The sequence below is a fragment of the Nicotiana tabacum genome, chromosome 20, assembly GCF_000715075.1.
Source record: "Nicotiana tabacum cultivar K326 chromosome 20, ASM71507v2, whole genome shotgun sequence".
Taxonomy (NCBI): domain Eukaryota; kingdom Viridiplantae; phylum Streptophyta; class Magnoliopsida; order Solanales; family Solanaceae; genus Nicotiana; species Nicotiana tabacum.
This window is the reverse complement of record NC_134099.1, coordinates 142831513-142844716: the sequence shown is the minus strand read 5'-3', so window position 1 is coordinate 142844716 and position 13204 is coordinate 142831513. Positions and strand designations below refer to the sequence as shown.

Below are 13204 nucleotides of genomic sequence, written 5' to 3'. Positions count from 1 at the left end.
TTTTTTTTCCTGTTTTACTCTTATTATTAACTACTTATTTTTTAAATTATTTTTCAAGATTTTTAAAAATATTATTATTATTACGAGTAAAATAGTAAAATATTCACTTTTCTTTAAAGAAGTGCAAAGTGAACAACTAAAATTGAACGGAGGGTGCGTATGGCATGTCAAGTATTGATATAGTCAAATTTTGGATGTTATAGAGAATGCTGTTATACAGAACATATATTATAACATAACATGAAAATTGGTAAATATTGTTATATAAAGATGTTGATATAGAGAGGTCTGACTGCGTATACATAATTTAAATTTAAACATACTAATGTTAAACCGTATACATGTTGTATAATTTGAATATGCTCCATCATTTCAAGGGCATATTGGTCGTAGCGACGTCTCTATCACAGATATTCCATATCTGGTGCAGCTCGGCAGTCAGCAAAAGAGTCACACTGTACTGTATGTATATGTAGTAGAGTAGTAGGGGTGATTCAATTGGCCTCAAAAGAGGAAAAGAAAAGGTAACGAACCACTGATCTGAGACAGCTCAAAACCACTTTCCCAATCCAAACAAAACCATACTCCCCCACCCCCCCACCATCACATTACCTCCCAAACACAGTACTTATCCCAAGTTTCAGTTACTTTTTCCTAACATATACCCCAAATCAGTTCATTTTCTTGATCCAAGATCTGTCCTTTTATAAATATCATACCTAAAAATCTTCCCTACTTCACTCAAAGATGAAGTTTGGAAAGAACTGAAAGTGGGAAAGTTCATAGCCATGAAAATTTGGTTTCTGGGTTTTGCTCATTATGCTTTCAAAAGCTTAAAGTTTGGATCTTTTTGGTAAATACCAAAGTCTAAAGTTAGGTACTTTACTGTTTGGCATGTGGATGGAAGAGGAAATGAAGCTTGGAAATCTTTATAGTGAGTAAAAAAAGAACAAATCTTTATGAAATAATGGTGTATTTAATTGATATTGGTATTAGTGAAAAATGTATGTTTAGTTCTTGGGAGCTCTGAATTCGAAAGATATACTGTTTTCTAGTGCTTGATGCTGAGGATAGTGCCGTTTCGTTTTGGTAATTGGTTGTCTGCTTATTTGTTTCCACATCAAGATTCTTGATTTTTGGGACCATAGCTTTTAGTATTACCAAGAAAAAGAGATAAAGTTGTGGTTTTGATGCAAGTGTTTGAACTGTTGTGAAGAAGGGGGGAAGCTGTGAATCTTGCTTTGCTGATTACTCAATATTTTTGGACCATTGCTTTTTAGTATTAGTAAGAAAAAGTTGAGGTTAGATGCAAGTGCTTGTATTGTTCTGAAGAAGGGGGAAAACTGTGAATCTTGTTTTGTTGACTACTCATATTTTGGAGCTGTTGTGTAATAAGGGTCTTTGGATTATAAGAAAAAATAATGTCGATGTCCTGCAAGGATGGTAAGTCAGTTGATGATAATGGGAAGTATGTTCGGTATACACCTGAGCAGGTTGAAGCTCTTGAAAGGCTATATCATGAGTGTCCAAAACCCAGTTCAATGCGTCGCCAGCAGCTTATTCGTGAATGTCCTATTCTCTCTCACATTGAGCCTAGGCAAATCAAAGTTTGGTTTCAGAACAGAAGGTATTGCCTATTTAGTAAAAGTTTATATTTTTATTCTTTGGTTAGTCCAGTTAAAGGATTCATATAGCCGACCTCAACTTGTTTTAGACCGAGGCATCATAGTAATAGTAGTAGTAGTAGTTTTTTTTTTTGCTTGTTGTTGTTGTATTTGTCCATTAGGTATTGCCTAATCGACCAATGGATTAAGGATCAGTGAGGATAAATATAGCCGAGCCCAACTTGTTTGGGACTGAGGCATATTTATTCTTGTATTAGTCGGGATAAAGGATTCATATCTGGAATTAAGATGTATTTAGTTGATTGATTCTTTCCTTTTTCTTGTTTTGTTTTGAGGTATATAGATGCAGGGAAAAACAGAGGAAAGAGTCATCTAGACTTCAGGGTGTGAATAGGAAGCTGTCAGCAATGAACAAGCTATTAATGGAAGAAAATGATAGATTGCAGAAGCAAGTTTCTCAACTGGTATATGAAAATGGCTACTTCCGCAAGCAAACTCAAACTGTAAATCTTTCCATTCAAACAAACAGCTATTGTTTTAAGGAATTATTATTAGCAGCTACTCCTTAGTTAATTTTAGGTAGTTGAGGATTAAAGTGTGGTTCTTGATTTGTAGACAAAGATTGCTTCAAAAGACACCAGTTGTGAATCAGTGGTAACGAGTGGTCAACACCACTTGACACCTCAGCATCCGCCAAGAGATGCTAGTCCTGCAGGGTTAGTGGGATTATGGTTGTTGGGTCCTTTTCTTATCTTGTTTTTGATGTTTGCGGCTGGCTTGTGCCAATTTTCTTGCTTTTTGTGTTTTTCCCAGGCTTTTGTCCATTGCAGAAGAGACTTTAACAGAGTTTCTATCAAAGGCTACTGGAACTGCTGTTGAGTGGGTCCAAATGCCTGGAATGAAGGTATATCATAAATAAACTAATGGGTTAATTAATTTTGTAATTCTTTAAAGAGTCTTTTTCCCTACTATCACGTGATTGAAGAAGAATTCATGCAGCTAATCTGTTCCAGTCAATATTATGTAACTGAAATCAGCAAACCGTAATGTATAGCATCAAATGCAAGAAATCAGATGCTTCTTTCTCTTCAATAATAATTTCGATGAACTACCAAGCAATTGCCAATTCCCTTGGCTAACAATATCAAGGTCATAGTAGCTCCAATCATAATCTTTAACACAATAAAAGCTTGTGCTGTGTCAAAATCTTATGGTTTGAAATGTACAAATCCATGACTGAACCTTTCATGCGATTGGTATTCACCCTTGTCAACTTCTTGGCTTGTGAAGACCATATTAGTATCTTGAAACCTTTTCCCTGACTTTAATTGTGTTGCTGTATCACTAATAAGTTTGTCAATCTCTAATCATGCTCATGTTGATATGACTAGCCTGGTCCGGATTCCATTGGAATCATTGCTATTTCTCATGGTTGCACTGGCATGGCAGCAAGAGCTTGTGGCCTGGTTGGTTTAGATCCCACGAGGGTAAGTTGGTTATCTATTCTCAGGTCTTCCTTGGAATAATGAATCGAAATTGATCGGCTAAACTCCCTCTAGGTTGCTGAAATCCTTAAGGATCGCCCTTCATGGTATCGCGACTGCCGAGCTGTTGAAGTTCTAAATATGCTGCCAACTGCCAATGGTGGAACCATTGAACTTCTCTACATGCAGGTAGGTGACCATTACCTGTAATTTCTGCTACTATTTCCTTCAGTTCCTTAAAGCAATCTTGATGATCTTATGGAAGCTCCATACTGTTTAGCTTTATGCACCAACAACACTGGCACCTCCTCGTGACTTCTGGCTGTTACGCTACTCTACTGTTATGGATGATGGCAGCCTCGTGGTATGAGATTTCTTTTTCCAGTAATTTTCTTGAATCAAGGAATTTAATTTTGCCAAGTTTCCATAGCATGTGCAGAATCACTTTCATGATGTTTATGAGTATCACACTATGTGCCAGCAGAAATGCTTATGTTTTCCTTAAAATGCTCAAGTATGTCTCCACTATAAGCCGAATAAAACTTCTGCTTGGTCAAACATTTACAATTTGTTGGATGTGTCTATACTTACAACTAGATTTATGTATTCCACATACATCATGAACCAATATCTCATCCAAAGAAATGCACAGGTTTGTGAAAGGTCACTGGGAAATACTCAAAATGGTCCAAGTATGCCACCAGTTCCGAATTTTGTGAGAGCAGAAATGCTGCCTAGTGGATACCTGATTCGGCCTTGTGAGGGTGGCGGCTCTATTGTCCATATTGTAGATCATATGGACTTGGAGGTAAAGGTGTCATCTATTATGTCTTAATTCATGTATCCTTCACAATTACTTGGTTATGCCATGTTATAATTTTGGTATTAACATTGCCAGGCATGGAGTGTGCCAGAGGTGTTGCGTCCACTATATGAGTCATCGGCAGTGCTTGCTCAGAAGACGTCAATGGCAGTAAGAACTTTAATTGATTCTGGTGCAACATGTCATGTTACTCTATTTGTACTCTGGACACTCAATGTCATTTTCTTCCTTCCCTTGTACTTCTAGGCACTACGCCAACTGAGGCAGATAACTCTGGAAGCTTCACAGCCTAATGTCACTAACTGGGGCAGAAGACCAGCAGCTCTACGGGCATTGAGCAAGAAGCTGAGCAGGTCTGAATATACTAGCTTCTGATGAGTTCTCTTTCTGCTTTGTTCGGGTTACTTACTATTATTTGAATTATTTTGGCAGAGGTTTCAATGAAGCTCTGAATGGTTTCTCCAGTGAGGGCTGGTCTATGCGGGATAATGATGGAATGGATGATGTTACCATCCTTGTTAACTCTTCTCCTGACAAGTTGATGGGTTTAAACCTTTCTTTTGCTGATGAATTTACATCTCTAAGCAATGCAGTTTTGTGTGCAAAAGCATCGATGCTTCTACAGGTCAGCTCAGTCAATTTTCATCCGGAAGCTAGACAATTGAATTACAGGCTTTCTTGTTTCTACAAATGGATGAATAACTGATAAGCCATGCTTCTCAAACTCACTTTATTCTCTAACTGGTCAAATGCATTGATTAAATTCTGGGAGTATTGGCTTTTTGTCCAAGATGATAAACAATACTGATGAGAATAGTCAAGTAAATTGGATCACTTGGTCTTTCTCTTCTCTTCTCTTCTCAATCTCTGTATTTGGGCTGCGGAAAGACTAATTTTCATGGCAGGGATATAACTTAGAGTCTTAGACAACCAAATTAAAAGAAAAGGCCATTTTGGTTATTTGATAGTGTATCTAGAATCTAGATTAGCTGGATTTATTAAAACTCTTTTAGTTGTTCTTCTATGCAATGTAGATAAATACATTTTGGTGCTTTTAACCCCTTAGAAAATTAAAATTGGTTTCGCAATGGCTTATGCTGATATGATCGTCTTGTATAGTGCAAGATAGACTGCCCAAATTGTAGATATTTAATTGCTTGAAAAACGTGAAATGGTTAAATGGAGGACTTGTTATCAGAGTTTTTACGATCTGCTATTACCAGTGATGTTGCTTTCATTTCCCAATCATTTTCTTGACACTTTTCCTCCTCCTCCTTATGTACTTTATCTTGACTTTACCATATTCTTATCTTGCTTTTTGACATCTTCCTGTTTCTGTTGTTCAGAGTGTGACTCCTGCAGTACTTCTCAGGTTTCTGCGTGAGCATCGATCAGAATGGGTAGACAACGATATTGATGCCTATGCAGCTGCAGCTGTTAAAGTTGGTCCTTGCAGCCTACCTGGGGCCCGAGTCTGTAATTTTGGGGGTCAAGTGATACTTCCACTGGCACACACTGCTGAACATGAAGAGGCAAGTGTTCTAGGTCTTATTTAAATCAATGTGGGCATGCCTAAAACTGTTCCTTTCTGTCTTTTTTGGATAATATGGGATGGATTCCTCATCATTAATGTTGATCACAACCTCTTTTACGCTCAGTAGTTGCTGGAGGTCATCAAGTTGGAAGGAGTTTGCCATTCTCCAGAAGATGTTATAATGCCAAGAGATATGTTCCTACTGCAAGTAAGTTCTATCTCTGCACATGGATTTTGTTCCTCTGTAGAGAAATTTAACTGGATCTAACAAAGCTCGTACCTCTATATAAGAGTCAGACTTATACTAGATTGAGAAGCTTAACTTAATGGTTTGAGAAGCTTCAGTTGTTACTCTGTCTCTGGACAACCGTCCAGTACCAAAAAGGAAATTTATTATAGATACCATATGCTCCTATGCTGTTCTCCTGACCGCTCAAAACATGAAAGTTACCATGCATGCATCATCTTTAGTATCTCCAGTCTGCTCATATCCAAGTGTTGAGTGTATGGATTCTTGATATCTGTGTTATGATGCTGCAAGATTTGACTGAATTGATCTATTGGTCAAACTCGCATAGGATGCTGAGTATGCTGGGTTAAAATGACCGTTTTGACTCTAAACAGTTTTCATCTCCTCATCTTCTGTGCTTTTGGCAGATGTGCAGTGGAATGGATGAAAATGCTGTTGGCACCTGTGCCGAACTTATATTTGCTCCCATTGATGCCTCGTTTGCTGATGATGCACCGCTCCTTCCTTCTGGGTTTCGCATCATTCCTCTAGACTCTGCTAAGGTTAGAACATTCATCCCTTACATATTTTTTTTTTGTTGCTGTTTCCTTCTTTATTTGTTATCCTCTCGAGTAGTTTGAGAATATGCAATTTCATGCAGGAAGCCTCCAGTCCAAATCGTACCCTTGATCTTACTTCTGCTCTTGAGATTGGGCCAGCAGAAAGTAAAGTTGCTAATGACTTCAAGTCTACTGGTGTCACATCAAAATCTATAATGACAGTTGCTTTTCAGTTTGCATTTGAAAGTCACATGCAAGAAAATGTTGCATCAATGGCTCGAAAGTATGTCCGAAGCTTTATTTCATCTGTTCAGAGGGTTGCATTAGCACTTTCTCCATCTCACTTCGGTTCCCTGGGAGGTCTTCGTCTGCATCTGGGGACTCCTGAAGCGCATACACTAGCTCGGTGGATCTGCCAAAGTTACAGGTGTGTGGCATATACTTGCACATTGCCTGAAATATTAGTTTGTGATTTTCTAAGCCCAATCCTAAGTGACACACATGGTTCGATGACAGCCTATGTTGGTTTAGATGTATAATGGTTATGTCAGTATACATCTTTTCTTCCAATTAATAAACAATACGAGCTGTTTCCATTCAATGTATCACATGGTTTGTTGGCAACCTATATTGGCTTAGTATAATTGTCATGTTGCTATATGTCTCGTCTTTCCACCGTCAATCAACCATTCGATCTATTCCTAGTCAATTGTACTTATTTTCTATTAATGTTGAAATGTGTTCGCTTGCCTCTAAAACAAGAGAAATTTGGGTGCTCTTTGTTTTAAGTTTGATTTCTTTTTCCTTTTTCTTATTTATGCAAGTGCTGATGTGCAAATGATGTTTGCTTGTTTCCAATTAAATATCTTCTTCTAATGCATCTTTGTCCTCCATTAATTAAGTGTTTAACTCTATTCCCTCTTTATTACAAGGCATTATTTGGGTGTGGAGCTTCTGAAAATGAGTGGCGAAGGAAGTGAATCTGTCCTTGAAAGCCTATGGCAGCACTCAGATGCTATTATCTGCTGCTCTGCAAAGGTTTGCTTTCTAAACCTTCTTCCGCTGCAGTCCTTTCTCATCCTTGTGTATTCAGAACCTTCATAACAAACCTCTAATAATTATTGCTAGTTCTTTAAATATTCTATATGTAGTACAATATACTTTCCTCAGCTAGAAGTGAGAAATCTAAATTGTGACTTGGGCTTTTAACACCAATAGTGCTATTTGTTTCACCTGCTAGCAATTTTTTGATCTTTCGAGCATATGGATGCTGAAATTAAATATTTATACAGGCTTTGCCAGTTTTCACATTTGCAAACCAGGCTGGTCTTGACATGCTCGAGACAACTTTGGTTGCACTTCAAGATATTTCTTTGGAGAAAATATTTGATGAACATGGAAGGAAAAACCTCTGCTCTGAGTTCCCACAGATTATGCAACAGGTTTGTTACCAACTCCTTTATAGAAAGTATATTGAATTAGTGAGTCAATTATTTGATGCTCTTGTAGCTACTGTCTGCTATTAGACACTTGATCCGCAGCACGGAATGAAATCTCAAGCTTAAAGTTACAAAAGTTCACTAGGTTAATTACAGAACAAAGTGATCTCCGTCTTCTCTGGGAGACCAGGCGTGTTCTAACAACGATAACTATGCCTTGGTCCCAAACAAGTTGGTCGGCTAATATGAATTCTCATTGACCATGTTTTTGCATTTGAACTTGTATGTGAATCATGACCATGATTCTCTATTTAAACTCACCTCAGGCAAATATTGAACAAAATAAAAAGTACTAGAAGTTCTCTATATTTTGTAAAAGACTCTTGGAAAGTGCAGGACCTAAACTGAACATACTAACACGACTATAACATAGTCTTTATAGAACCATGAATTCTCAGGTTCAAATCCCAGTGGAGACAAAAAACACTAGGTGATTATTCCCACCTGTCCAAGTCTTGGTGGATGGAGTTACCTGGTACCTGTTGCTGGTGGGAGGTAGCAGGTATCATGTGGAATTAGTCGAAATGTGTGCAAGTTGGCTCGGACACCACGGTTATTAAAAAAATGAATAAATCCTTTTCTTCCGTTGAGCCATTCTTTTCGCTTAGTTTGCATGGATTCTAAGAGATTGTAGGTCTTTCAAGACTACTTCCATATGATCGGGAGTTTTCCAAGTATGTTGAAAATTTTGCTTGCTAGAGTTACATGTACTCCACTATGTTACTCACCATGCTGCGTACATCGGCTGACAGGGTTTTGCATGTCTCCGAGGTGGAATCTGTTTGTCGAGCATGGGTAGGCCTGTTTCTTATGAGAAAGCTGTGGCTTGGAAGGTTCTGAATGAAGAAGATAATGCTCACTGTATCAGCTTTATGTTCGTGAATTGGTCGTTTGTCTAAATTTGTTATGGAGGTATAAGTAAACTTAAAACAACAATCTCTGTCTCTCTGTACGAAAGGAACAAACCATTTTGAACTAGTTCTGATCAACCTGCTGTTGTGCTTTTGTTGCTACTCAGAAAATTTAGCCTGCTATTTTTATGCAATCTGTGACTTGAAAAATGTCTGAAATATGATATTGCAAAATGGACAGTCTAGTTAACTGTTAACCTTACCTTTTTTTAGAGTACAGTTTTCTACAAAGGTCAATCTTGCTAACAAGAAAATTAGACTTTGGTCTTTTGGGCTATAATAATCCTAAGCCTTGGTGGGCAGAGCTCGTTTGATGTCGACGAAATTTAGCTGAACTTGACAGTAATTCTACTGATAGAAGGACCATGAAAGAGGCGATTAGAATGTTACTTCTCTTATATTAATAGGAATAAGCTTGCATAATGACATTGCATGTGTCTTTTACAACTTAGCTTTGATTGAGGATGGATAGTTAACCAAAATAGTGTTCAATGTTTGGCTGTGGCTTAAATTTGACGGCCAATTACACAAACACCAACTATCCTCAAATGATTGATGTCGACTAAATGTTGGTGATGTTCCCTTGATGTATTCCATAAATTATGGAGTAATCCTCACTTCTAACTTCAAACTAAAATAATCTCCTCCAATAATTGTTCTATTTTCTTCCAAAACGGATGTTTGCCCTCATAACATGGGCAAAGGTCACTTTTAGCCTGCCACGGAAACTATTTGCGTTCGATAGCCTCAAGATACAGAAATGTATATATATACAAAAGATATACAAAAGTTATATATTTTTCGGCTTTTATTTTTAGAGCAATTATACAGTGTCATTTTCCTTCGTAAAAACAAAGCATTCCAAATCTATACTGCTTGACAAACAAATAATAAATAAAAACAGTTTCTTTTATTTTGCTTAATAAAAAGTTAGTAATATAAAAAATATTGCTAGTTTGTTCAAAACGGCTTTTCAATTGGAGGAACACGTGAAATTTACCCTAAACTTCATCAATCAAGCCAATGCCAAAACTGCAAATCTTTTTCCTTTTCAACCAATATGGCCTAAACAATGGCTACCCTATTCGCCTATATATCACTTTAAAAAGCTTCAAAAGGCGTTTTCTTAGCTTGAAAAAGTGCAAAGGAAAATCATGAGAAGGTACTCGTCAAGTTAAAATAAGCAATACTTAACCTTTTTTGCTTTTTAACGTTTTTGTTCTAATTATTATTAGTTGTAAACAGCTGTGTTTGGAAATTGAAACTTGGGAAAAGTTACATAACTTGGGAAAACTTTGGGAGCCGAATGAATCAAAGAGAGTACTACTCCTGTCCTGTGTAGGGCACTGCGGTCCTTATATTACTATTCTTAGTATTCTTTATGGAAAAACTTCAGAAATAAAAATAAAGGTTAAAATAGTTGAGTGGTGCAATCTATAGGAGTTCAATAATTGAGTACTTCTCTGTACCACAGCCTACCCCGCCCCCATTTATCTTCTTTTTGAAGCTTTTGGGATTACATGTTCTATTACGGCTGTTTTATATGTGTTTCACAATTTGTTAGTCAAAACCAAGTTCCTAAACAAAAACTTAGCACGCTACCATCTTACACACACATATATTTACGTGACAAAATAATCATAAATAAAGCTGCCTAATATATCACTACAAAAGCTTCATACGAAGTACGTATGTTCATGCATTATTTTTTATAAAAAATTAGCTCGACCAAAGAGTTTGGGCAAAGCAAGAAAGAGGGCGAGAGCTACTGTAGTTAATTTTCGCTTCTCCAAAACAACAAAATATCCCATTAAATGTAACAGAATGACTGGAATGTCGTGCTAGATTTAGGCATTGCAAGATAGTAAACAGAGCCAAGATTTTCATCAAAGAGATTCAAAAACTAAAAATAGTAGGCGTACGAAGAAGATAAGAAGATTCATAATCTATTATATATGTATAGGTCAAAATCTGCCCTAGAATATTTAGGACAAGATAACACTAAAGAAAGAATTCTCGAACCATCGTTAGTCGAGGTGGACCAGGAAGCAGCGAGACTCATAGTCGAAGAGTCGACGAGAGCTGAGGTCGAGTCGAGGTCGAGCATCGTTGATGAAGCTTTAACGGCTAGTTTTCTAAATAGGATATTAAAGTGAATATTCTATGCACTTGTACTATTAAGGTTTACTAGGAATGTGTCTCATATAAATAGAAAAGGAGGAAAAGGAGACAATGATATAAGGCATGTGATATTCATTTTGTAAGAACAGACTTGACAAAAGATTCTCTCTCTCCTTTGCTAAGATACAAACACTACTTTTTCACAAAGATTTTTGTCTACATTATTCCAAACTTTTCCATCAGATCCGAGAATAATTCAAACATTCAAAGATTATTTGTCTGTCACTCATCATTGTTAGGAGGAACAACCATCTAGTTCATCCTTTGTTGGGTGAATCACTCATCCTATTTACTTAAATGTCATTTATTGTTATTTATTGCTATTAAATGCTACATTATCGCTCATGCTCTTTGGAATAGCTATTTCATACTATTATCACTTTTCTACTAGATCTAGTTAATGCTTATCACGAGAAGTCACATCTAAAAATATTATTATTAACTAGGTTTAACCCTAGACAAAAGGGGTTGCTCTGATGGTAAGCAACCTCCACTTCCAACCAAGAGGTTGTGAGTTCGAGCCTCTCCAAGAGCAAGATGGGAAGTTCTTGGAGGGAAGGATGCCGAAGGTCTATTTGGAAACAGCCTCTCTACCCCGGGGTAGGGGTAAGGTCTGCGTACACACTACCCTCCCCAGACCCCACTAAGTATAATTATACTAGGCTGTTGTTGTTGTTGAACTGGGTTTAACCCATAATTATATATATTTAATGATTTGAACCAAAAGTTATATTTTTTGATCAAACAATATATACATAAAATAATTAACTATACATACACTATAATTTCCGGCAAAGGGCATTTCAAACGAATCCCTTCTGCAGTTTTGCTCCTAGCTCTGCCTATGGGGGCATTTGCATCTATATCCGCTTTTTGTGTCACGTTTTAACTTGTGCCCGCTTTGCAAAAAAATTTGCAAGCGTACCCGCTTTTTTGCATAACTTCAGCATACGTGGCTGAAGTAGCAAAGGCAATCACGCAACACTTCAGCATTCTAGTAGCCGGGCCTGAAGTTCAGCTCTAAAGCTGAAGTTTTTGTTTTGTAACTGGCGAACTTCAGCTCTAGAGCTGAAATTTTTGTTTTGTAACACGCAAACTTCAGCTCTAGAGTTGAATTTTTTTGTTTTTGTATTTTTGTTTTGTAACTGGCGAACTTCAGCTCTAAAGCTGAAGTTTTTGTTTTTAACTGGCGAACTTCAACTCTAAGAGCTGAAGTTTTTGTTTTTGTGTTTTTGTTTTGTAACTGGCGAACTTCAGTTCTAGAGCTGAAGTTTTTGTTTTGTAACTGTGGAACTTCAGCTCTAGAGCTGAAGTTTTTGTTCTATATTTGATTAACTTCAGCATGTTGTAGGCCTTTTCGGCTTATTAGTCTCTGCAGCCTTGCTTTTCTCAACCTTGGATTCATTACCTCCTTTTGATCGTTTGGAACGACGCAAAGGAGTGGAGAAATAGTCAATTTTGTTATGTTTTTTCTTCTCTGTTTGTGGTTTACCAGTGATATTTCGAAGCTCTGCTATGGTTTTTGAAAGTCCAACACTGGCTAATCGAGCCTGTAATCAAATAAAATCAGCTATAGGAATTTAAAATTGACAGAAAAGAGGTACTCAAAATGGAGAGAAGAAGAATCATTCAAAAGCAACCCAAGTGGGAGACAGTGAAATTTCAAAGAACTTTTATTGTCTCTTGATTTGGGATTTTTAATATTATAATAATTCAAGTGGAAGTCCTCAGTATATTTGCTTTAGTTTCATTAATCAAAGAGAGCAATGTTGAAGTCATCGTACATTGTAGAAGAAGAAAGAAGAAAACGAAGGAGGAGAAGGAGGAGGAGAAAGGTGGCTGAAGTTGTTTAAAAAGTGGGTACAAGTTAAAAGTTTAAAAAAAAATAGGTATAGGTTAAATGGGGGCGACCAAATAGGGTGCCCCGTACAATTTTTACCTGTCTATGTTGCAAGGTTAACAATAAATTATCATCAAGGTCATGTAACGGCCCAAGTGATGCCTAGCTCTAATGATGTGTGCTACATAATGCTGCTTGGTGGGCTGGGCCTGAATCGAATCGGGCTGGGCCCGCGGTCCTAACGGGTGGGCCGGTCTTGGTGGGCCTGAGAAGCCTGTGACGGGCCGGTCTTCATAGATTAGCCCACGAGCCCGGGACCGTTTAGCCCGGGACCGTCAGCCGGTCCTGGCGGGCCTGGTGGGCCTAATGGGCCCAACAGATTTTTTTTTTTTTTGTATACACATAACATACAAAATATATAAGGTAATATATACACCTAACATACAATATATACTACAAGAAAATATATAAGTAATAAGTTATAATATATATACATAAGATACAATATATATACTACA

At 37.3% G+C, this 13204-nt stretch overlaps 1 protein-coding gene across 1 annotated transcript; it reads left to right on the top strand.

The window, feature by feature from the left end:
- The first annotated feature begins 388 nt into the window (after positions 1-388).
- On the top strand, positions 389-8776 carry LOC107829997 (homeobox-leucine zipper protein ATHB-15). Its single transcript, XM_016657470.2, has 18 exons — positions 389-1627; positions 1969-2128; positions 2241-2341; positions 2439-2529; positions 3017-3112; positions 3185-3298; positions 3390-3473; positions 3762-3917; positions 4008-4082; positions 4179-4285; positions 4365-4557; positions 5279-5464; positions 5594-5674; positions 6124-6258; positions 6357-6682; positions 7188-7293; positions 7548-7697; positions 8507-8776. Exons 1-18 carry the CDS (start codon positions 1422-1424, stop codon positions 8651-8653), a joined length of 2514 nt encoding a protein of 837 aa, XP_016512956.1. The 5' UTR covers positions 389-1421; the 3' UTR covers positions 8654-8776.
- Positions 8777-13204: the final 4428 nt, after the last annotated feature.